The 26,721-nt window shown below is 41.4% G+C and overlaps 1 protein-coding gene across 6 annotated transcripts in view; it reads right to left on the bottom strand.

The window, feature by feature from the left end:
- The window catches only part of Rim (Rab3 interacting molecule), a 509,632-nt gene that overhangs the window by 361,729 nt on the left and 121,182 nt on the right, over positions 1-26,721 (bottom strand). For all 6 annotated transcript variants that reach the window (XM_071584461.1, XM_071584462.1, XM_071584463.1 and 3 more), the window contains exon 3: positions 4,987-5,800. In XM_071584461.1, coding sequence (XP_071440562.1) covers positions 4,987-5,800 — 814 coding nt within the window. The remainder of the gene's footprint in view (positions 1-4,986; positions 5,801-26,721) is intronic.

Raw genomic sequence — 26,721 nt, 5'->3', positions numbered from 1 at the left:
GCGAGCGCGGTCGCTCGGGGGAGTCGGGCGGGGGAGGGGTGACGGCGGGGAATTAGGAGGAGGAGGTCAAATTGATATAAATGAGGGCTTACAATAATGCTACAGTAATTTTTCACCCGGGTGGATTCGCAACGGAATGAGAATAAGGCTTGAAGACCAGGGCTTTAATGATTTAGTGCTTGCTCTTTGCGTGCCGGACGTAATAAGTGGATGGAAAAAACTCTCGGCGCACGGCGGTCGACACGGGGCATGCCCGAGTGAGATGGAAAGAATGGCTTTGTCGGTGGTGCACTTCGGAATCTTCGGGTTCAGTAAATCGGTGGGTTTGTGATTTGCGCTTATTTCCGGTGAATGAACGTTTTACGTGGAAAAAAATAAGTGGGGCAACAAGCGAGAAACTTGATGGTAGCTAAGTGTTGGTCAGTGTTACTTGTGGGTAAGTACTTGGGATTCTTTGAGGAATTATCCCTTGTATGGTCGACGGAAGAATGTGGGTGACATTACTTGCGGGAAGGTCCAGCGCGCGAGCTAGTTGACGAATGAAACAGCGATTTTTTTTGTATTCTCTGTATGTCAATGGAAAAAATGAATGGGATCGTGGACTTGTTAAGTCATTAAAATTTCGGGCATGTAAGTAAGTGTCGAGGTAGCCAAGAGGTTAGAGCATTATGCTGCTGACGGCAAAGCCCGGGTCTAAATGACGGGTGACGTCTCAGGGTTCCCGCAAGTATTTTCGAATACCACATATTATCGAGGTAATACTTGCACTTGTCATTCATTGCCTACGTACATCCGCACCAAAGAAGTATTTAAAATCCGCACTGAAGTATTTAAAAATGGGCATCTACTCCATGCATAGGACTTATAGGAAACCCGCTTATGTTTATATATTGATGGGAAAATTTGCAAACTTCCTCAATAATTTCTGATGTTTAAGAGTTAAAGTGGCCAAAAGAATTTTGTATCTAATAAATCCTAGAGTTGATGGAGAATAATAATCAGATAGGAATATTAATTTTATAAATGAAAAATTTTTAGTTGAAAAAAACTCCCCTAAAACACATTTAGGGTAGAATTTCGTTAAATCAGCAAAATTCTATCCAGTATCAAAACAGCTAACAGAAATACACTTTACACGCACAGATTTAAAGGAAACATATTGTTGCTCTTATACAAAAAAATACTCTCGTAAAAATGTAAAAGATAGTGAAGACGTATCTATCGACCACGATGATGCGTAATTGCCTCGTCTTTTGTCTCCCGCGATCGATAAAGCGAACACGGGATGTCGGTCCCTACGGATTAAATGATGCCCGCGCGTAAATTTACAAGAATCAGGAGCAGCGACGGGTTATGTGTAACGCCAAACCCGACCACGCGTGAAAGGAGGGCGTGGGCGAAGAAGATATTACCATCCTCCGGCTCCTCGCGCTGGAGCCTTCCCGAAGTCTGATGCAAGAGGAAGGAGAGAGGGAAGTACATCCCGTCACGACCCCTCCTCCCATCCCTTCCCCTCCTCCCTCCCTCCCCTCGGCACTCACCCTTCTCATCCCACTCCTTCCCACCCGGTGCACCCTCTCGCGAGTCGGCGCAAACGACCTTGTGCCCCTGCAGCGAGGGTAGTCAATTTTTCAACGACCTTCCCCCTTCCATGCGCGCGGGGGCGGGAGGGGGAACCTGGGGAGGGAGGGCGAGGGGGAAGGGAGACGCAGGCCGCCCCTAGTCCTCACCCTCCCTCCCTGGTGGTGGGGTGGAAATTGTATAGTCATCCTTACCGGCACGCCAATGGTTCGCTCGCGCCTATTTTCTAGTGTACAAGTATATAGGTGTCTGTATATATACATAAACACACACGAAGGATAAGGCACAACTGTATGTGCGTCTATGTGTGTGTGTATATATATATATATAGAAATATATATACACATATATGTATACATATATGCAAAAAATTCATAAGTATATATACACATATGTATATAAATAAATATATTTATTTATATTTATATATATAATGTATATATACATATATATGTGCGTATAAATATACATAAACATATATATTATACACATATGCATATACATACATATAGTGGTGTTACTTCTTGTCGTTTGTGGTGTGTGTGACAGGGGAAAACAGGGGAATAGGGTCGGCGCTCACAAGTCGGGCGGGCTCTCGTTCGTTTTGTCGCATCATCATGGTGCTCTTCCTTTCTCTCGGCCCCCCAACGCACGTCCTCGCCGTCTCATCCGCGTGAATGAGGGAGGCCTCGCTCTTGCGCTCGAAAGCGTGCATCCATTTGTGTATGCGAAAGTATTTACACGGATATATGCATTCGCAATTATGGACACTTATAAATATGCATATGCTGGGCGAACATATAGGGAATAACTTAAAACAATTTACTACTTGAGTGCTGAATTTCCCACGATATGGTTTCAAGTAGGTAGAAAAACCTGGTCTTAATTTTCAGTCACTCACATCCATAAAAATATGCGCAAATATAAAATAGATTAGATGAATTCAACAGCATAAATAAGAGTGATTATTTCGCGGTTCAAGATCTATACAAGCGGCATTAAATGTACCAGATTAAAGGAGCCAGTAAGCTCGCTTTGTGCCCCGTCAACAATTAAGATTATTTTCGCCAGCACACAAGTATAAAATCTCACCTGTAATACTATATATCAGTATGTAAAGTTACATGTATAACGCTGCATAAAGTAACGTAACAACGTAACATATGGTATGCTGGCATGTTTGTACAAGCATGAATGACGGAATATTTGTGGTCAGTACTGAAACAGCAACATCAATATACAATTACGAGTATATATTTAGCAGCGTGCTTCTTATACATACGAATGATAAACTTTGAATGTTACATATACATCACATGCAAATATCAATGAATAGGAACCTTGATATCAAATACGAGTGGGAGTATCGTCAAAATAGGTAGCTGGAATCAATTGAGACTGTGTGCTTGAGTGCGTATGGTTAATTTAGACATGAAGACAGGTTAGCAGATATGCTAACCCGAGTACGTAAACATTTTTAAAAAAAAGGAACCGATCAAGTTTGACAGATGATGAGGCTAATCCATTTTCCCATGCCATGGAAACGAGTGGGTAGGCAATGTGCTGGAAAACCTCCCTCGCTTCCAAGTTTCGCCCGCACCGAGATAAGAAGCAGGGTGGCAGGAAGGAAGGAAGGAAGGAAGGATTTGCCATCGGAGCAGAAATTCGGGATTAAAGTGCTCCAAAATTTGCTTCACGTTCCAAGCTTGAGATTTCTTTTATTACAGCCCTCATTTTCTTCTTTTTCTGGGAAAGCGATCAGGGGATTTGTTTGACGAGTGGATCCCCGGTGACTAAGAATGAAGTAAACCAGCTATCTCAGAACAAATCTCCCGTGCAGCAAAGGGAAATTGCACGGACGCAAAGATGAGCTGGATGCTAGCTAGCGCCATCGCAGTTCACTGCACTGAGATACTCCTTCGCTAGAGAAATTTTTCTCCCACAAACAGATGTCTAACGTTTCCCTACTGGGCTACATTTAAAGTCCCTGTGCGAAGTCAGTAACATTAGACAACGTGGATCAAATTGAAAAAATAATTTTCTCTCCATTAAATATTTTTAATTCTTCCTCATCCCCGCATACACGTATCTCATAACATAAAATTATTAAAATAATAAGCCATTTATCGATAAACAAAGAGTAGTCATCGAAGGAATCTTTTATCTTATATTGTAAAAACAATACGATAGCTTTCCTTTAGAGGAACAGATATTGCTCAAGGGAATCTCCTCTGAAATTTCTACCTCTGGGTGACTTGGATACCGCATTACGTAAGTCCCGAACACGTAATAATACTACAAACTCAGCATAACATCAAATAACTGCAATGCAGTTATTTCTGAACTTTTAAAATAGGAGCATACATTATTGGTGATTGATCGAAGCGCGAGATATTTTATGCCAATATTAATACAGAAGCTGCAGAGAAGGCGTTTACAGTACTCCAAGTGCTTATCACCGACAGGCCAAGAATTTAAATTAAAATTACCGCTTAGCAGCTTTAGTTATGATTACGGTAAAATGATGTAGTTGAGCTATTGATCGCGTTCAACATGTAATAAAATAAGGGAATCCTAATAAATGTATATATTATATATATATATATATATATATATATATATATATATATATATATATATGTTATCTTTTGATTTCTATTTCGTAGTCCTCTTCATGTCATTGATATTATGAATACTATCCTGTATCACGGCTGCATTAATAATTTTTCATGAACATAATGCATGCATATATATGTATAAATATGTAGATTTCTCTACAACTGACGAGAGGGACTTGGCTGCAGAAGCGTAAATGAATTTATTTGTCGTTTTTTTTTATTATGACCTTTGTTTAACCAAAGCTATTTTATCATAATTTGTTCAGACGCACTCCAGCGCTGCCCCTCGATTCTGTTCGTAAGTATACATTTACACATCCTATAGGCTGATTTTTCTCTGCTAAACGTTTTTATTAAGATAGGTTAAAAAATTAATGTTTCAACGTTTCTTTCACTCAGCGTTGAAATTAACGCTATATTAAAAGCTTGCTATCGTTTTCTGTTAGCTTGTTTGCTAAAAATAAATTAGCGCGGTCCAGGCGGATTGGACGTGCCTAGAGAGTGAATGAAACCTGAGCGGTCTGATTTTCTCATTTGATCGCAGTTATGATCCAGTGGCTTCTATAGACTGAATTTTCGCTTCATTCCACCTTCCAAGGGATTACTCGCGCGTCTGGTGTACTTACTACCAGACTTCCAATTCCACCTCATGCTTCTTCAATTCACCCAAGGCGTCCACGTAGACGCCTAACACATGTGCCACCTTTAGCTTGCTGCGGTTGCGAAGGGCAATTGGCCACGCATCTCCCGCGACGCACCCGCCGTGGGTCGTGTGACGTGCACCTACCTTTCTCTGCACCGATGCCCCCGCCACTCCCCCCGCTGTCCGGCTCGTGCTCCTCGCAGCTCGTGCAGCCGTCCTCGGGCGTCGACCTCACTTCGTCGTCGGACGAGGAGAAGGACCTCTGCCGGTGCTGTTTCCGACTCGGCTGCGGCGCCGTCAGCCCGACCGTGGTCGGCGTCACGGGGGGCATCCGGGCGGCCCGGTACCCCCCCTGGGGCTGCGGCTGCTGCCTCGGGGCGAAGGGGGACTGAGGGGATATTTGCTGTCCTTGAGGGCCGTAGTGGCCCTGGGGGCCGGGGGCCCGACCGTTCGGAGGCACGTTACCGGACACGCTCAGGCTCCGGCCTACTGCCGGAAGCCTCGCCCTCTGGGGCGCTACCACGTACGGGGGTTGCTGCTGGACCTCGTCGCCGTAATAGTCGCCGAATCCAGCGGCACAAGGGGTAGAGGAGCCCCGCCGGAGCTGTGGCGGCTGCGGGGCGGAAAGGTGGCCGGGGCCCGGAGGGCCCTCCTGTGAATACTGCCTCCGGAGGACGCTACCGGCCCTCTGGAGGCGCGGCGGGCCGTCCTTCTCGACGCTGGCCGAGCGCTGCTCCAGCTTGGGCCTCTTGTCCCCCGGCGTGAGGGTGGCCTGCAGGTGGAGGGGTTGTGCAGATATGTGCTGCTGGTCCATCAGGGGCGGCCCGCCCGGGAGGTCCGCCTCTATCCGCCGCCGCAAGATGGCGTCGCTAGGACCTCCGGGGCCACCTTGGATCCACTGTCCAGTCTTGCTGAGAAGCTCTTGCTTTTTCCGGCAGAGAATACACACCCATATCACCTGTTGGGAGGAAAAGAAACGGTAATCGGTTGGTATACTATAATAATTAGGATGACGTCAAATGAACAGGGAATTGAGGAATAAAGTCTAGCAATTCACAAAAGAATTAGCATTGAAAAGGCCAGAACCACAGGGTTTCCGTCAACCAATGTAATACTTAAAAGGAAACTTTATACAGGCTATTGATATTCAATAAGTGCATTTTGAGATGGAAATCCATAATATAAGGATTCCACGTGAGGAATACCAATACAGCTACGATTAATTAAAAATGTTCAATAATTTTAATTAGTTGCAGTGCTTCATATTTTAATTTTTGTTATTATTTCAAGGACTTTTATCGGCATTTGAAAAAACTTAAAGAATAAGTTTGAGTACCGCTGCTAATAATGTTCAATTACGTGCCTATTAGGTTATACTCATTGTTCATCTATCAGTTGTTTGTTTATTTGAAAACATTACTAAATAAATACTCTTATACCACCTTATCCATACGTTTTTACTGATCACTAAGGAATACTACGTAGTTCGACGCACAGTGCTAGTTTACCCCAAACTACGAAGCCATAATCAGAGTGAATATTCATCCAGCTTCACCCGGAAGAGCGAGAGTTCCAAGTGATGATATGTGAAAATGTTTACCCAAGGGCAGGAAACCACTAAGTTAACCAAACTTCTATGATTCAATACGGTTTTGAGAGGGATATTGAATTGCACTTATGATTATGAGGTAGGTGTCTTCAAAAGCACATTGGCATCAGTACCTTATACTTTCCACCGAGTTCAGCATCACTCAGGATTGGCACCTTTTTAAAATAAGAGAACGGGCATAACAGGGAGGGTTAATATGACCTGCTAAACTATAACTATGCCACATACCTGTATAACTCTCTAATTAATTTTTATGGTTAAAAAAGAGACTTTTTACGAGAAATCTAGGAGTTCAGCTTCTTACACACATCTGACCATAGAGTACTGAACTAATTTAATTAAAGGACCGAAAATTTAGTGAAAACATAAACAACTATTTCAAGACGTGCGCATTAAGTGAGTTTGATGACTTAATAAATTGCAGAATGAAGCGTAAATTGGTAAAGATTCACTTAAAGAGGTAAGATTTGTTATTTGATTGTTGTTATTGGATGATATAATACTGCATACTTGCTACCCATAATGCATTATACGATATAAAATGATGGGATAAGATCTCTCAGCAGCAAATTATGTGAATCCTCACTCATATATACGTAGATCTCGTGAAAAAAGAATCCAAAAATGCATTACGCATGTAAGGTCATGAAATACGTACATTGGTTGCGTATTGTTTAAAAAACATATTCCTTCTCATCTTTCCTTCTCATTTTGTGGTCTCCGACCTGGTTCATGATAACGTTCCAAAAGGGAATGGTTGGTAAAATACTAACTTTCAACCAATGTATTATCCTAATGCCAGAATGCATCGCTCAACATGAGCATTCGACAATTCCGAGCGATTCAATCCTAACGATTACGAGAGATGATTTAACAAAACAACTAATCGAACTCCTAGTAAATCATTATCGACAATTATGACAAGTCTTATCTTGTTTGTCTTTAAACAGTCATGAACTGCTGCATCTGCTAACGGAAAAAATATCAGAATGGATAGCTTCTTTCACATTTAAAAGGCATAACGCTAAGATAAGAATGAAATCTATTGTGATATTTTGATTAAATGGGTTTCTTCAACAATTATTATACCCATTGTAAAGTTATTCTAACTGAGCAGTTAAGTATGCGCTGTTCAGGAACAATATATGCTACAGAAGGGGTTTGAAATAATACCACTAAAGCGCCAGCTCTGAATCAAGCAGTTAAATCATTGCAGCAATGTGATTAGAACAATATCTATTTTTTATTTTTAAAATAGACTTGAAGGTACCAGCTATGATATTTCTTAACGCTTTCGTTATTCATGATCGAATTTGATACAGTGAAACGTCTTTATTTGCACTTCTTTCTATCCTATAAGTTGAAAAATAAATTTCATAAATAACAACAAAGAAAAATTTCAACCTAAGTCTTTCAGGAAAACTAAATGAATTATTCGAGATTAAAACCACCTGGAACCATTTTAATGCCAAATATAGAGATTTCAAGGTTTGGAAATTAAAGAGCATTACTAGGATTTTTGCGGAATAAGATGCTATAATGATTACCATAATTTATCATTAGCAGTCAAATTGGTGAAAGAATTGCCATTAAAGGTGCCTAATCAGTGTATACATCTAATATTAAACGATAAAAATAAATGAAGTTATGAGCACTGAATGTTACCTTTGGATAAAAGGTACCCAATTAAAACTCATAACTGCTTGAAACAAAATTGTAATCTATTTCATTATTTTTTGCCCGCAGTATTGACATGGTACAAGGAAGTACGCATGCTGAAACGTTCTGGACGTTTTTGGATACTAGAAAAAATCAAACTTTACAAAAACTTTAATTATAAATACATTCACATATTTTTTCCCAATTCACATTCATATTTTGTTACCAAGGCTGCAGCATATCTCCGTTCTCCATTATGGCTCTTTATTTTAGGAACGAAAAAGTAAAGTCTGATTGCAACAATAGTGCCATATTTGGTGTAGATTCCATTGAATTATTAAAAATCAATCAACCACCTGATTTATATGTGATCAAGCTCCTCAAATTTCCACTACTGTGAACTGGGGTTTCTGATTGGTTATGGAAATAAATTTGACAAAACTTTCTTTTGGAAATTCGGTTTTCAATTAACAGTTAACTGAATGAACAAATTGTGACGGATATTCGCGAATAGTTTCAAAAATACAGATATGAGAATCATATGTAAATCAATAAAGCACAATATACTAGCGTAGGATGTAAAATGGTTTAGACTAGAATGTCATCAAGGATATAGGAGTAAACAAAAATGCTTTAATTAATGGAAAACTTATTCTATACATTTTCACAGAAAAATATCCATGAAATGGAAAGGTGGGGTCATCAAAAATAATAATTTGGTAATTTTAATAGAAAATAAGTCAATGGAATCTCAATGCCGTTCATTCCGCGATGTACAGAACCGGAAACATGCTTCAAACAATATCAAATGGGAGAAAGAAACGCCAAGGCTCTCCAGGGTGTAATAGTTTCGCGGTTCCGACGCACCATGGCGCTGCCGGCCGCTAACAAGGGGAGCGTGCATTTTATGGATCAGTAGTTTCTGAAAAGCAAAGATAGGGCTCGTGCCACTACGTATGAATAAAATTGGATCGCTTAGGTGGTTTCACATTTATTTATGGAAATAAATGGACTGTAAACGGTTTGTAACCATTGCGACAAAAAACGTGGGGATATTAAAGCATAAGATAAATAGGATGGATTGACGACACATATAATCTACTTTTGCGTTCACAGTCTTCGATTTTTTCTCAAGAAACCGTTCTCTAAAATGTATTTACCAATAATTGTAAGCCATGTTTTCATTAATTAAATTTGGAAAATAAGCATTTACAACCTTTCTCACTTTTAAGGGAAACTCATGAAACCCTTGCATAAAAACCATACTCACCTTTCAGGAGTTTCAGAATTAATTTTACAGTTACAGTAGTGTTTTTTCCTCATAAGCAACCCTGAAACTGATGTAGTAGTAACTATTAATCCCTGCTGCTCTTTACTAACATTCGGCCAAAGTTCTTGTTCATTTGTTAAGTTTGGATAAAAGTTATACCACACTGGGAAATGAAATATATGACACAGGAACGTAACTACAGGAATAAATGCCTTTTAAAACTTCGATCAACTGAATTACTGAAGAAATTGGAGCATAACACGCCTAAGCTTAACACAAACAACGCATTTGGATGAGATTATTTGAGGAAGGAAGTTAATTTAATCCTTATAACAGGAGTGGCAATCGTAATATGTTTTAAAGTAATATAATTTTGGAATAACAGGAGATTGAGGTCAATTCGCATGACAAGAGCGCTTCAAATTGATTCGTCACGCCACAGACAAAACGCCCACGTGGAGTTCATAGCTTCGACCTTTGAGGCACTCGGAATGTACCCTGCAACCTCAACCACTCCCATCGCCATATTGTGTCAGAGAACAAAGGCGTCTTTTGCAGCAGCGTGCTAATTTCGAAGCACGAGTGAAATCATTAAAATCTCTCTATTTTTTGTTTGAGCTTTGCTAGCGTAAATAATAATTATAATAATTTTTGTGAAAAACCTGCCTAATATCACGGTCATACCGAGTGTGATTTTTAGTTGCATCATTTGAAATCAACCATGATGAATATAATTTTTACGAGGGAGGGGGGAAAATAAAAAAAATAGGATTATTGGTGGCAGTGTTATGCTGAAATAATCCTCTACGTATATGAGAATTATTTACCACCCACGCATTATTTCGTCAAGGTCATATATTCATCATGCAACTGATTACGTAAAGGACAAGCAGTCTCAGATCGCAGAGGATTCAACGATGGTTTTAGAATAAGAGACGTAATGACGTCAATTAGTTTAAGTGAATCGAGCCACACTTGCCATTTCTCCTGAGAGGTTAAAGATCTGATTTCCCTTCTGGAATTGTGGAATTTTTACCGATTATTAAATTTATGTCGGCGGCTATGGGAATTTAGTCCTTTGCGCGAGCCGACTGGCCGAGCAATTTTGCTGGCACGTCCCCTCGAGGAAAGGATATTCGTTGCGGCACCAGACCATCACTTTGATGGAATTGTTATGCAACCCCCGATATTGATCTGGAGCGATATATATCAGCGCCGGAAAACTTGCTCGATTGGTGCATCGAAGGAACATGCGAAAACTTCGTTTCCGCAATTTGTAAGGTCTCATCCGCGAATCGTTCCCGCGGTCCGGCGCTCCGGTGGTCACCGATACCCTCCACAAACCTTTTTTCGGGAAGGTTAAAAGCAATATAGAAGTCACAAATTTCCAATAATTACGGGAAGGACATTGGACGGGAAGGAAGGGGGGAAAATCAATCGCTAACAAAGTCCTCGATCTGGCCAAGAGAAAAAAAATTTACGACGGACGTAAAATGGGAGCGGCGAGGGGGATTTTTCAGGAGAACGCAGAAGTCACGCCCTGAAAATTTTTCCCGACCTCCAAAACAGCTGTGTTGCAAAATTGCGCTCGGGCGACGAGCAACTTTTCATCAGAGCTTCGCCGTCTTTCCAATAGGGCGGCGCTATGTGCCGCGCGCCTCACCCCATTGGAGGCATACGGAAAGGGAGGGAAGAGAGGGTTACAGGAGGAGGAGAGGGCTAGGGGAGGGGGGAGGGTGGGAGGGGTGATATACCCCCCTATGGCGGTCAAATTTCATTGAGAAAGACGCGGTGACGCATGGAAGGCTTGGGCCACTTCCACTCCTGCCTCGAGCCCCGTCCTACCCCACCCCATGCCACCCTACCGCACACGTAAACCCACCCGCCCCACCTCCTCCCCGAACCGAAAAAAAGTAACCCATGCCACACACCATATACACTAAAATTTTAAACCTCCCTCCCCCCACCCACCTCCAGTACCAACCCCTTGCGCCTCTCTCCCCACCCCGACACAGGTATTTTCGAGAGGGGGATGGGGAAACGTGGTTGGCGAGACGGGTCTCGCAAGGAACGAGATTCGGGCGCCATTTCTGCGAGGTGGAGAATCCCCAACTCTCTCCCCTCGCCCGATCCCGCCTCGCGGAGGTCGGAATCGATAAAACGGGGGAATACACTGTAGGCGGAGGTCTGGGGGCGTGGGGTATGAGTCGAGGGCGAGGCGGAGGAGTAGGGGGGAGTGTGGCGTGGAGTAGGGGCGGGGCCACACTAGGCAGAGCTCCCTGCATGGTGACCTCACTGCTAAGACGCTGAGCGGACAGCGTGATTTTCTTATGCTTCGCCCTCATAGTTTTCTTTCTTCTCTTCTCACCCCTTCCTCCCCGTCTTCCCCATCCCGCGACCCCCTCTCTCTTTCGGAGAGCCCTTCACGTGATTTATTTTTTTCCCTCAAGACGTTGCACACAGTTCGGTTTATCAGTCCGCGAGAAGGAAAAGAAATACACACTGTCAATGGGGAACAGACGCCCGGAATGGTATTACTGTCGCTTCCATCGAAACCCCAGCTAATTGGTTGAAGAGGACATTCAAGCCGGATCGATTAAAACACATGAAATATTTTCGCGATCCTCGGGCGCGATGTGCTATTTGAGCAAAATTACCCTGCGAATTCCGTATCACCAATAAAAGATGAATTGGCTCTGCAAAAACTGAATCGGGAAACATAACTCTCTACTCTTCCCGTTTCCTTTGTATTATTTCACCGGGATATGATAATGGTTGAGATTTCTACTCAATAAAGTCACGGAGTATCGATTGAAGATTTGGTTGCATACTCTCAGCTACTACTACTCAAGCTATCCTGTTACCTGTGATTTTTCTTTACCTTCATAGTTCCCGCGCAAACATCTTCCTTTCCCTGCTTCTCATAGTTAATAGTTGACCTCTCCCTTTCTATGTTTTATTCATGTGTACTCTTCGATTAACTATTTTGTCTCAGGATATGTTTATAGTCGCCCTCGACTTCTTTCATGTGTTCTCAATAGGTATATCTATTCAACCATCCTTCGAAGTAGTCCTTCATCTATCACTGTGCCTATCGATTTTATTGTCATTATTTCAAATGACAGCAATTTTAATTGCTTCTAATCTCATTTTCTCTGCCACTAAGTTTTGATATTTGTTTATTGTGGGCAGAATTACTTTTCAAGCGCTAGTTTTCCACCAAAATACTTTAATTTCTTTCTCGTCATAAGTTGTAAGTAGGTTGGCATAAGTCTATATTTAATTATTTTTAAGATGATAATAGACTACATTATCTTAATGCCTTCTTCAAAATAAACGACCCTCAATTCAATGAGAATATCTGAATAATTCGACTAGATAACTATGACTTTTAATTTTTCTATACAAATCTTATTGGTTGTCCTCGTTATTAGGTATGAAAACCTGATTTTCTAAAATGCAAAACATTCCTCTTTGGAATATATAATTGCTTGAATTCACGCTTCTATTTCAAAACCGACCTACAATATAATTTAAAATTTGAAAACACTGCGAAAATTTAGTTTTGCGCGGTCACAATAACTTCATTTGACCATCACACAATTTTATGTTCCTTTATTCAGAGGTAATTAATCGCACTGAAGATACATTCAAATTCTCACCTTAGAAATGATGATTCTATGTATGGCAGTTAGAAACAAAATCATACTTTACTGAACTAATTTTCATCGCGCCACATTTTTTTCATGCATGAATCACAGCTACTGTCACTGTCAATAAATCAAACAACCTTCAATAATTCTACTCTCATTTAAAAGTGGCCAAAAAAACACTACAATACACCATCGACATAAAACTCCCCCGCCATTTAATTCGACTTTAAGAGTGGTCTTACTCGCCAAGAATTGATTCGCTGAGCCTTGATTAAATATTTGTCGCAGTGACGTTTTTTTGTCCATTTCCTAACTTTTATGCATGTGTCTATCCCACTCGCGGCGGCGGCTTTCATTTTATTTCTTTTTCTCGAATTGGAAATGGAGAAGCAGAAAAAGTGTCTCACTCCCGTACCCGAAGTGGACCAAGGTATCATCCCCCTGTCCTTCCCTGCCCTCCCCAACCCACACTCCCGCGTACTCCACCGATCCCTCCCACCCCATCCCTCGTCCTCAAACCCCCTCCACCGACCCTCCTTCTCTGCTTTGCCCTCCCCCTCTCAACACGAGAGGGGGGAGATGGGAGGAGCGGCCTTCGAGAGGGTGGGGGGGGGGTGGAGGAGGAGGAAGGGGATGGCGGTGTGGGGGGGAGAGAGAAAATGCCGATACGTCAGCATCGGCAGGGCCACCAACCCAAGAGCTCAAAGATTTTTGTTCGACGGAATACATCAAATGCGATAATCACTCCACATTGGAGTTATTGCGTGCGCCCATTAATATACACCCTACCGCGGCAAAATCCGGGGGTGTGGGGTCGGGACCGGAAACATTCTCACGGGAGAAGACCAGCTGACAAAGTGCACATGAATCCGAGTGCAATTTTTAACATTCAGACACCTTTAATTGACTGCAAATTGGAACACAATTGGTGTAGCCAATTGGGAGAAATGAGTGGGTGAGTACTCTCCTGGGTGCAAATGAAAGTGACGTCAGAGCGATCTACACACAATATGTGAAGTTAAAATGAATCTTTTAATTGAGTATTATCCCTAAATTCGATGGAAACAGATGAAAACTCAATAGTCGATGAAAATTAAGTAAAACTCTAAATATCATAAAAATAAAAAGGAATTTATGATATGGTTCTGGAGAAATTCAATCAATAGCTGGACAACTTGAGCTATTGCTTCACCCTGATTCTTGAGCATCACAATTAGTGCCTAAATGCTTTTAAAATTCTCAATTTAATAGTTGAAAGCCTCTTGGAATAAAAGTTTATGCATGCGTAAATCGTTAATAACAGAAATAAGTCGCGAATATTCAAAGCCATCCACACATCGAGGAAAAAATGTTTACTCATCATATGGCATAGCTTAATGGAACAAAATATTCCTCTTCTTTACTGAAATATTCTTTGAACAATGCACTCAATTCGTCGTATCTTAACTGTTGACCATGACATGAATCCCGTTATCATTTCTAAAATAAAAAGAGTTCACCGAATATGAAACACACCACCTGGAATGTCCTTAATAACCGTCAGCATGTCATGACGATACCATGGGAAATGTGAAAAGGAAAATTTTAACGATCAAGCTGTTCTTTGATGTGGGGCGTCAGAAAGGCTTTCAGAATGTCAACCTTATTTAAAACTCGACTCATTCTCTATTGGACTCCAGGGATCAAGAACAAAGAAAAAAAATATTATTTCCAACTACGACAATATCCTACACGCTAATGATCACCATTAATTTTGTGCCAACCATCAAAACATATGGAATCAAGAAGTTATTGCATATTAAAATGCGTCATTAAAAGTTTGGTTCATAATCATTAGTTGTGTCATGAGTTACTCTAGTGTTCTTCATTTACATTCGGAATAATGAGGTATCATTTTAAAATGGCAAAAACAATATTGTTTCTCCGTCTGCTCGTAATAGTATCTATAAAAATAGCATTTATCTCAGGATTCAATGTTGAATAGCATTAATAAAGTATAATAAAATAAAAGATACTTGAAAGATCAAGGTGTTTTTAATCGGGAAATCATTAATATCAATGATTGCATTTGACTTGCTTTGTGTTGACTTAAAGTATATCTTGAGTCGTTCTTCAAGTGTTGATTGGAGGCAATTCACACCATAAACCATTAATAAATAATAACCACTGATATGAAAGGCGACCTTTTATTGTCAAACGAAAACATGCATCGACCCAATTAGCATGACTGAAAGAATAGCCTTTGTCTAATTTTACCCACAGTCATAGAATGCAAAAATAGATTGGGAATGATGACAAACTTTTCATGAAATGAATATTTGATTCAACACTTCGAATAATCGTATCTAGAGACCAATAAAAATATTCCTATTTCTTCCGGGAATATTTTTTATAATGATTTTCTAACACATGCTTCTCACTTGGAGTTGACTTCAATTGGCCTCGCATTAGAAGTAGCTGAAATGTAGACACATAAATGTGTGTAATAAATCATTAAAGTTTTGAATAGAGTGAAGTAGACCAGCAAATACGGTCATATTGATATTGAAGAGATATCAGATGAAATATATTTTCCTCGCTCTGGTTTCACTTGAGTATTTACGATTCAATTTAAATTAAGTTAGTCTAATTTGGAAATCTGCCTTGCTTTACGAAAATTAGTTATTCATGTTTCATTATCGCATTATACCACATCTTCCCATTTTAAAGTAGAGAATTGATTTAATGTAAACACATTTGTGACTTCGGCAGCTTACCTCTAGTCTTTCAATTTGAAAATGTGTCATTCAATTCAAAATACTTAATTATTATCAAAATAAAAAAGAAAAGAGTTCATTTCCCTCAGACCGTCACCTTATCTAGTTTTTGTATATACTCCAAAACTCATCAACGTCCAAGAGCCTGGTAACATCCTCTTGACAATTACTGGTTGCGTCCAAGAAAGCAGTCATCTAAATATACCTAGATTCACATGCAATCTCACTTTCCTCGTGGAATTTGGTGAAAATCAAGAAATATTTTCACAAAAATAATGAAGAGGTGACAAAGGCAACACCCAAGTTTTACCGGATTTATTTTCAACGGCAAATTATGGTCGGATTAAACATTTTTTTGGATGACTTTCTGATCCTCCGTGGAGAGGAAAGACATTTTTATTATTAGGTTTCGGTGTAAAAAACTGAAGGATTTCGAAATAACTTCCATGAAACTTCAGGGAAGGGAAGCATATTGTTTTGAAAAAGCTTTAGTTTGAACCTAATATATTCCCTCCCTCCGTGAAAATCATGCCCGACAATCCTTGGGTGCATAGGTGCTCCCACAAGGTATTCATGTCAACCGATATCGCAAATGGATATCACGCACTAAGTTCCGAGTCAACTTCTCCATCACTCCGCTGCTATAGACACTGATTGGTGCAAGCGAGGAGATGATACACGGGTAGACTCCCGGCTCAAAAAAATCTTCGACAGAACTTTTCGTGCCCATCCCCTGCTCAGTATTTGCGCAAAATTAATTATCGGAGGGGGGAAGGGATATGACCGGGGGGGGCGAGGATGAGAGAGGCAGCAACTCCTACCCCGACTCCCGCGAAAAACGAAGAGCTTCCCGAGATCTCCGCCGGACGGTCTGCGCGGCGCCACCTGCAACACACAAACCTCGCCCGGCGCTGCTTTTTTGTCACCAAATCCCTCCCCTCTCTCATTCCCCACCCCGTCCCCATTCCCACGCCACCCCTCGATGGACGGGTGGGGAGTGACGTAGCATCTTCAACGGTCATACCCTGCTTCTCTCCTGCGGCAGGGTAGACGATGTAAATGAGACTAAAGGTTGTGAACCAGGAAGGGTTTTGGAGCATCGGGGGCCCATTTTGGTGGAGGAGGTGGGGGTTGGGTTAGGGGTGAGAGGGGAGACGGGTTTCAGAGGGTCTGTGAGGGTGGGGGGTTGTCCCGAGGCAGGAGAGCGGTAAACACGCAAGAACGGGGGCAAGGTGGCGGAGAAGAAGAGAGGCGAGAGGGGGGGGGGGTGGCTTAGAGCTTGAAGTGGCCGGAGGGTGGTTAGCGATGGGTGCACACCCACTCCACGCGGCCCCCGGCGAATCGAGTTAAAACGACCCGACACCGCGGAGGGAAGGGAGTGGGCCACGGGGCCCGCGGGTCACACTTCTTCGGCGAAGAGCGAAAGAAGAAAGCGCCCTAATCGTCCACGTGGCTCAGCAGTCGTTTCAATCGGGATATCCTGACGGCGCGGCGCAAGGGAAAGGGGCGGGTGGTTCACGATTGATCGCTCCGTGGGAACGCCGACGGAATTTACGGGCTCGATTCAGTTAGAAAGTCAAAGTCAATAGTATCAGTACTAGAAAATGTTTTCAAATAAAAGATTTGTATCAAGGGAGAACTTGGAGATATTTAGTATGAGGAGGTAGATCACATGAATTTTTACATTTATTTATATTTTTTGACACGTGTAATTTCTATGCATGCTGTTATAATATTCGAAGCTGCTTAAGGTGAAGCTTTTAAGTGTGGATATTTTAAAGTAGTGAATCCAACTACGTCCTACTTCGACAGGCTGTGTGCTCTTTATAATAAATGTGTAAACGGTACGTTTTCATTGTGAATACGAGAATAAAATTACAATGAAAATTTCTCGTTATAAAGTCATTGGAAACTCTTGAAATATCATAAACAAAACCTGATTAAAATGATTCATGCTCTTTTCGTAGAAAAGCAAAATGCTAAATACTAAATCATTTCAATGGAACATTTTCAGAGAGTAAAAATCATTCGGCTTTCCCAGTCAAGGCGAATAAGTTTTACACCCTGAAATGGTTGCATTGAAATGCACATTAGCGGATGACTCCGTTAAAAGTTACTGTTACGGCATCTCCCGTAGTTTCTTTGTAAAATACTAAATCATGTTAAACACATTTTGCAATAAACCGTTTATTTTATTACATATATTCTCGGTACCTTCCAAATCATCCATATCAATTAGTATACATGTACAAAAATGTGATATGTCTAAGTTCAATGAAATGGCGTTTGTTGACAGGAGGTTTGATTTCATACGCTCACAAAGTGTGTTAATTACGATTACCAGGTAATCAATTGATATATTTATTACAGTCATATTCCTCAATAAATGAATATTATCTATTCCAAATATACATCATTGATATGGAACCCACATTACTCTTAATGGCAAAATTTACTTTAAAATTAAAAAAAAATGCTTTACCAAGAACTGAGTCATACTGTTCAATCCGAACTAATTTTCCATCAATTCCAATACTCTAAACACAGTTTACAACAGTGAAATGTATTAAGAGGTGTGTGGACAGTTCACTGCAGTGAAGTCTCAATGAATTCAATTCGAGGGAACAATGTTAACTGGAGAAATCTGCATAATAGAATAGCAGATCCTTTTAATTTAATATTCATATTTTCTTAGGGCAATGTCGACCAAACATTTCCAATGAATCATTAAAAATCAAGATTATTATTTAAATATTTCATCTAGCTGAGAAATCATAAGTCTACTTAGTGTACCATTGATTCAACGCTGTCAGGGCATATCCCTCTTGCAGAATTTCTATATAACACCTTGGCCTCACTTTTATCAGAGTTAAAAACTGACATCGAATGACACTTAATTAAAATTTTGTTAATATACAATCATAACTAAGCAGAAAGCAAATACACAATTTTCAGTGTGATCCGGTGAAAACGGGAGATTGCCAACTATGTTGCGATTTTCTTGTATAACCAAATGATATTTTATGCATTAAGAAGATGTTTTATTGTAGAAAAATCCGTGAAATAATATATCACATAAGTGGAAAATTTTCATTATTTAATCTGTTAATATACCACGCCACAATTCGACTTACCCTACTCGATAATTCAATTACTGAAAATCTATAAATTGCAAATAGGAAGGAACAAAATTGGTTGACAAAAGTACACTTTTCCGTCAAGAATTGTAGCGTGATAAGTGGATCTTTGGTTAATGTTTCCATGGCGAGATTTAAACCAACACAAAGCAATAGAAAGGGAACCCCGGGTATGGTATATTCTCGACGGACAAGGAAACAACAAGAGCAAAGAGAGAAGTATCACGGAGAGAAAGCACCGAAACACATGCTGGGTGAAAATACTCCTATTCTTCCATAACAGAGACTCGAGTAGATGGGAGATCGCCCAAGAAAAACAGAAAATCAAGCCATCCAGGAGCCCCGGCGGAAAATCACCAATGTTTATCGGACGGATGGAGAAGAAATCCGTCGTTTGCGAGGGATATTTGGGCGAGGAACCACTACGGCCCAGCACCCTTGGAGAAAAATCCAAGGGTCCGGAATAAAGCGGGTAAAGTTCACAAAAGAAACATGAATGCAAAACGGGAACTTGTCGGGACCTAAGAGAGGGTGAGTTAAATGAGGACATTGGTGAACAGAGGTGAAAAGGCGAGGTTAATTGGACTCAGACGACCTCGCGGGTATGGAACGCGGCAGCGAAGGCCCACGGGTGGAAATAATAAGCGGCGCCCGTGCGGGCATGCTAATGGAGAAGAGGCTCGGTCGGTCAGTCATGGGCTGGCGGGGGAACGACTCCTCAAGGGGGGTCGGGGGAGAGGAGGAGAGGGGGCGCGGGTGGGAAGGCGCTGATGAAAGTCCAGGGGGGACTCCGTGCGAGAGGTTTGGAAGAACTGCCACCCGGCTTAGGCGATAAACTGGGCGTGCATTAAAAAAATGGCAAAACGAGGGGCTGAGACGACTAAATGTGGGGTGGTAGGAACGGGAGTGGGTGGGAATACACTGGAAGAATGATGACCTTCCGACCCTCCACACACACACACATCCATACACCCTATTTAAGAAGACTTCGCAGAGGTCAGGGGTCATGAGGTAATAGGAGGGAGAGGAAGGGGGTGCGGTGGGGATTGATGACGCCCATTGTACGAATAGTGGGCGGCTGTTATGCTATCCCACGCACCCAAACCCCAACGCCTTCTCCTGGAGTGAGGAGAACATTCTTTTCTCCTTGAGAAAGAGAGAGAGAGCTGTCGCGCGCGCGCTTGCAAGCTGCCGTTCATGTGAATTGGACGGTGGTCGTTCCGTGGGTCCGCGTGTGGTTGTTCATAAGGTCAGGCACGAATGCGAGGTAACAATGACCGTGTTTGTGGGCATTGGCCTTTCCCGAACGCCTCCCCTCCGCCACCCTACTCCTCCCTGACTATTTTATTCCTGCCCGCGATTCAATAGACAGAGACCCCGCGAGAAGGAAATATCCGAGGCGATGGTGGGGCTTTGTGTCACGGCCCCGATTTTTGATCTGCCGCGGTTTTTGATCAAGGTGCGCTACTCAAACCCTCCCCCTCTCGAGAAACCCTGCGTAAAAGGAATAATCCCGGTGCATTCGGGCCTACGCACCAAGAGTAAAGTGGTTGAAGGAACGAGATGTCACGAGTGAAGCGACCCACGGTTTTCTCAATCAGTTGTGGACGGAGAAATTAAATGAGATAAAGCGGGCTAAAAGGGCGGTTTAAATAAAACCTCTTTGAAATCTGGGATAAAAATCATATCGTCCATTCCACCTGCTGAGTAGTGTTCCTTTATTTTGGATGTGATTGAGAATTATGCCCACCTATTTGAAAAGAATAATCAAAATGATAGGTAGTGTCCAAAAAACGAATCAAAAACTATTCTTTCTCCAAGCTTACAACAAACGAAACTTTTTGAGGTGTGACAAAGAGAAATGTTTTTTAGATGAGATACAGTGAAAACGATAAACATGCACAAATATGATCTGTTGCATAATATCGTGTGCGTACTAAAGGAGTGTCATAAATTTATTACCGTGATAATACTACGTACATCATGCCACCGACATTAATTATCACAGCAGCCATCTCGGAGTCAAGTGTCTGTCTCTTGTTCCTGGAGCCATTCGAACGGACAATTCCGTAATTAACCCAAGGGAAAATATTCTCACTCGTAACATTCTAATTTCTTCGTTTTCAAACAGATATGATTAATTACTTCAATGTTATCTAAAATATTTAAATGAATTGAAATCTTTTCCTCAAGATTTACGGTCTCTACTTATAACGTAATATGCAAGCTCGCCTTTTTAAAAAATAAATCTAATCTGAAAACCTAAAATATTTCTTTTATATAATAAAATTTTAATTATACATAAGGATTCCCATTGAAAAACCTTTTGAACCCAAATTTATTTGAAAAGTATTATGATTAAAATTAATTACCGACCAATAAATACATGCAAATACCATAGGGTTATCAGTTCCATCGAGTGAAACGGAAATGAAGAGTTAAAAAAAAATGCCCAGAATGCACACGTTTTCTTTAATGGAATTACTAAGGTCAACGTATTTAATAGTTGCAAACATTCTTCATTGGAAACGTAGAAAATTGATAGAAAGCACTTATAATTTGTTCAGAGACACGTCAATGCAAGATAACGCGGGAGGACATCAATTTCATAAAATGTCGAATGGATATCACGCGAAAGAAACAGGTGAAAGGGAAGTACGTAAATCCAAACAATAGTTCCCGATGATTATTGATATTGGTTGTTTTATCGATGTGATAGAGTTACATATTTTGCAATCATTGAAGCAGAATTTTATCTTCTTTAGAATTGTGAAGCATGAGAGTGAAGTATTTAAAAAAAACTATCGTTACCGGTTACTTGATCAATTTATTTAGATCAACGGTATAACTCCTTGTAAACTGCATTAATAAAGTAGGTAAGTTGACACTTCAATTAGGAATCTAATCCTCTGTTTTTATTCAATGATCAAATAAATTAAATAGAATCTGGTGTATTCCACAATATATTAAATGCTTTTCCGAATACATTTCTTTGGAAGTATAATAAATACAAACAGATGGATTCTTCCATTTTGTACTCCCTTCTATTTTTCTAATCATCTCATCCGTGATTCATGGTTTCCTCCTCCTTTTTCCATTGACGATTGCTACAGTTTCACTTGCAGTTTTCAAAATCCCTTTTTTAATGCATCCCCATTGTTCCTCGATATTACTCAGCTCTTTACCCTCATCCATGAATTTCACTACAACCTGCTGATACTTCTTCCTTGTCAATCCAGTAAATGCTTTCACATTCCATTTTCTAACTCGCCGCCCCTGCCTTATCCTTTTGAAACGGACGGTACACTCAAAAACAACTAAATTGTGATCAGAGTCCGCTTCCACTCCCGGGAAACTGTGCGAATTTATCACACTGTTCCTAAACCTGTGCCTAATGGGAATATAATCTAACTGCTACCTTTCTGAGGCACCTTGCGGCTGCCGGTTTTCCCTTGCAATGGTTTGGTGGGATGACGACCACGGAAGCCTTGCCTCCCCCGCTGCCGAGCACGACACATGGCCGGTTGGGCCGAGCCCCGTAGTTGCCAGGACTCAAAATATCTGTATTGTCCATCATTAAATCTTGGGAATGATAATTGAGGTGGTTTCCCATTGCCTTCCTCAATAGTGTTTTTAACGTGACACCATCACTTATGGCCGCCCCACTAGGGTCAGACGCCATTGCAGCCGCCTCACTGAGGAACAGACGCTGCGTGGGCTACCTTTCGTCTGGCTCCTAACCTTCGACCTATCTGGCATGGGTGACCCTACCAGGAGCAATTTTTATTACTCCCGCCAGCACAGCTCTAGGGGTCATCATTTCTTTTCCTTATGGCACTTGCATGCTCCAAGCAAAACAACCTACCACAACCATTGCACTGGGTCATGGAATCAAACCTGCACTTCTAATTATACACACGGGCGAGATACATGCGATCAACATTTTTATCAGCGTCGAGGACAGTCAATCTAGTGGAATTAACCACAAACACGCGCACGAATTTCCTCGGAAACCGTTTGTAAAACAAAGTGGGCGGTGGGAGAAAACCTCGTTGGGTGGCAAGTTAAACGAGGGGGCCAGGGACCTTAAGTAAAAAAATAAGAAAGATGCTTTCAGCTAAATATCACTCCCCTCCCATTGTGCTCACGAAGGCAACCGAAGAAGTGTTAGATTTCGTGGGAGAGAAAAGGAGATTAGGTCGGTCGGGGGAACGCGAAGGTCGCGAGGAAAACGGGTGGGGGATATTGAGGGGTTTGCGGTCTGTCGAAAGGCGTAATGCGTGAAAGAATGTTAGGGTAGGCGAGAAAGAGGAAGAAAGAGATCAGGCACTTGAGATTGTTCAACAGGGTTAGAACACAAGAATTAGAGACGACAATTCTGAAACTATTGGCATAGATAAATAATGATTTTTTTGTACTTAATTTCCATTTGCCGTTACATACCAAAAAATGATATGATGATAACAATTTGGTAGGCAAATAAATAGGGAATATTATGATAAATCTAAGATAAAAAAATAGAATAAAATTTATCAAGACACAGACTTACTCTTTTCAAGGTAGATAGAGAATAAAAATATGTTTCTGAAAACTATAATAAATTTTAGTTAAGAGACTCTTGATGCAATACGATACATGTATGTGAAAACTTAAATTTTCTAATCTAGTTTTGTATAATTTTTTGGGAAAATAAGTAGCGATTTTGTTTGCTTTACACAGACGCAAGGGATGCCCGAAGAAATATAATTATTTCGTTATGATAAAATCTTATTTATATATAATATTATATGAAATTAAAAATTAATTTCATATTTGATTCATATGATAGGTTGAATTGAATTCCATAGGGCGAAAACGTAAGACTATATGGGTAAGTTGGTAGAATTATCAACGTTGACATTCCCTTACGATGCCGTTAAATTTGTTAGTTACATGTCATGGGTATGTATACTCATTGTTATATGTAAAAATCGCAACGTCAACACTTATTCAAACTTTCTGAGAATGAAAGATTCCCACCAAGACACTGTGTCTTTCAGCAAAATTAAATACTCTTTCACATCGTTGGGGAAGATATTACAAACAGGCCGAAGCTATTAGACATCCTGATATTGACAATTGGAATTGAGTGATCACAGTAATTGCGCAATTTACAGTGTATGGCAACACTCATACAGCATTAGTACACTAATATCAGTTAAACTCATAGTACCTTATCATTTTTACTTATTTGGCAACACATCGTACGAAATTTTCCAATTTTTGGATAAGGTTAACCTAGAATGGCGAATATAAAAATGATTGAGTATGAATAATTTCGCTTACTACGGCATAATTATGGTCGGGGAAATGTGCAGCAAATAATAATTTTCTAAACTATGGAAGAATGCCTCAATTTAACGAAGATTGCATTTATTTATAAATGAGAGAAACAATTTGATGATGCCATCTATGACACTAAAGTCATCGCTAGTGGAGTGAACCAAAGAATAGTGAAATCGACCGATTATATTTTCAAAGCATAAGCATGAAGTTTCGCAAGACTGAACATTTGGGCGTGACCGAATAAAAGTGAACACGACATTCTCGCCGTTTATTGTAAGTAAAGATCGATTGCGTCACAACCACGTGCAATGAAATCGAAATGTCTTCCAGATGGAATTGCGTGAGAGCTCTTGGGGCGTCTGCGGCATTGAAAAGAACTTCGACGTTAGCATCGAAACTATGGTCTATGGAGACGAGATGATTGGGTGTGCGTTGCGAGCGGTCGAGGCGTGGCAGGAGAGGTGGAGGGAGGGAGATGAGCGAGGATAGGAGGGGGAAGACGGGAATTAGGAGGCAAGCGATCGGAACGGAAACCAAGTAAGAAGCGAAACTAAGGATAGTGAGTGGGGGGAGGAAATGGACAACATTGACAACGCACTTGAAAGCCAAAACCACCGAGAAGAATGACTACATCTAATATTTGTTTGATATTTCAATTGCTATTGCTGCGCAGAGATATGACAATATAAAAAATAATCAAAAAAACATAATAATATAAAACCGTCATTCCACTTCTACTGGAGAATCCACCACTCATTACTGACTACATTTTTTTAGCATGGGAAACAAGTCTAATTTTTCCCATGATTCTTTCTTGGTGCATAAATATTAAAAAATGACGAACCCATTTCATCTTAGACTATTTTGGATACCCAATACACGAGACTCGAAGAGAGCAAGAGAGGGTTGGGGAGAGAAGGAGGGGAGAGAGAATAGGGGAAGGAGTGAGGGAAGGGGGACGAGATGAGAGAAGGAGGGAGAGAGTAAGAGAGAGAGAGAGGGAGAGAGAGTGAGGGAGAGAGAGTGAGGGAGAGAGAGTGAGGGAGAGAGGGAGGTAGAGAGAGAGAGAGAGAGAGAGAGAGAGAGAGAGAGAGAGAGAGAGTGGAGAGTCCTTGCAAGCCCCTCCAAACCATTCGCGTGGTCCCGGAGTCTGGAAAAACCGGAGCTGTGGATCAATATATTGCGTCACATCCCGGGCCGTGACGTCATTGGGCGGCGGGCCGCGGAGGGGGCTGGCGAGGTAGGAGAGAGTGGGGCAAACAGTGGGGAAGGGTGCACCCCCGAGAGAATGGGGGGGTGAGGGTAAGGGAAAGAGGAAGGGCGTTTGTGTGGGGGGACGGGGAGGCGACGAGAGGGTGTGTGGGCGTTGAGGGAGGCAGTGGGTGCGGAGGAGGGAATGTGTGTGTGCGCGGTGGGTGTGGGAGGATTTTCGGGCCCAGTATCCCCGCGCGTGGGTGGAGGAAGGAGGGACCTCTCTCTCGGGAGGCCGAGGAGGTGGTGGGGGAGGGGATAAAATTAGACGGATATTTAAAAAGGAGAAGAGAGGAAAAGGGGAAAAAAAGCCCTAGTACCTTGCGGGAGTAAAAAGGGAGAGGGCGGAGTAAGAGGAAGGGTTGTCGGGTGGGGGGGAGAGCCCTTGAAGGACGAAAGGGTTTCCTTCTTGAAGGGAAGGACGTAGACGAGGGGGAGGGGTTGGGGGCGGGTGGAAAATGGGGATAGAATCAGGCCTTTACACCCGCCCCCGTCGTGGAGCCATAAAAACATAAGGCCCGGCGGAATCAATAAATTAATGGGAGGCTTTAAGTAGTGTGCGTGCAATGAGTGTATGTGTGTGTATGTTCGTGTGACTAGGTTTTCGTGCGAATGTGCTCGAGTAAAGTTTGCCAATATAATTCGAGCGACCGCCACGGGTCCATCGGTATTCTGCCCACTTATTGGCCATCTGATACCAGTATTGCACTCAGCTGGTTGAGTTCTTCACAAATAATAATTCGTGGTGGTTCTTTTGTTGATAGCTTTCCTCCCCGTGTGCTCAAGGTATCTGGGAGGATTTTATCTCAAATGACTGCAGTTTGTCAATTTTCCGTTCAAAATCAGGATTTGCGAGAGTGGGGATCCCAAAAGGATGTCTATAATCGGAGTATCGAGCAGATATTACGTTGTATATCACTGAAAATCATTTTTTTCCATTATAATAATTGTTAACGGCACACAATCTACGTATAGCAAGACGTTTTATGTAGTTCTCTTTAAATGAGTGCTACTTTCATGAATGATATTTAATCAAACTTACTTACTTGGGGTCAGAGCATTTTTAATGAAGTTGTCACCCTATACATCACGTTTATAGTGGGACTGGTAAATATTTTGAAGTATTTTCCTCCTTACAAATCTTCAGTTGTAGAAATGAGTCAGTGATCGCAATAAACATCTTAATTAGAATTTTTTGACTAATTTACGATATTTTCCG

Source organism: Hetaerina americana, unplaced genomic scaffold (assembly GCF_022747635.1).
Source record: "Hetaerina americana unplaced genomic scaffold, ioHetAmer1.1.p SCAF_19, whole genome shotgun sequence".
Taxonomy (NCBI): domain Eukaryota; kingdom Metazoa; phylum Arthropoda; class Insecta; order Odonata; family Calopterygidae; genus Hetaerina; species Hetaerina americana.
This window is presented reverse-complemented; position numbering and strand designations above follow the sequence as displayed.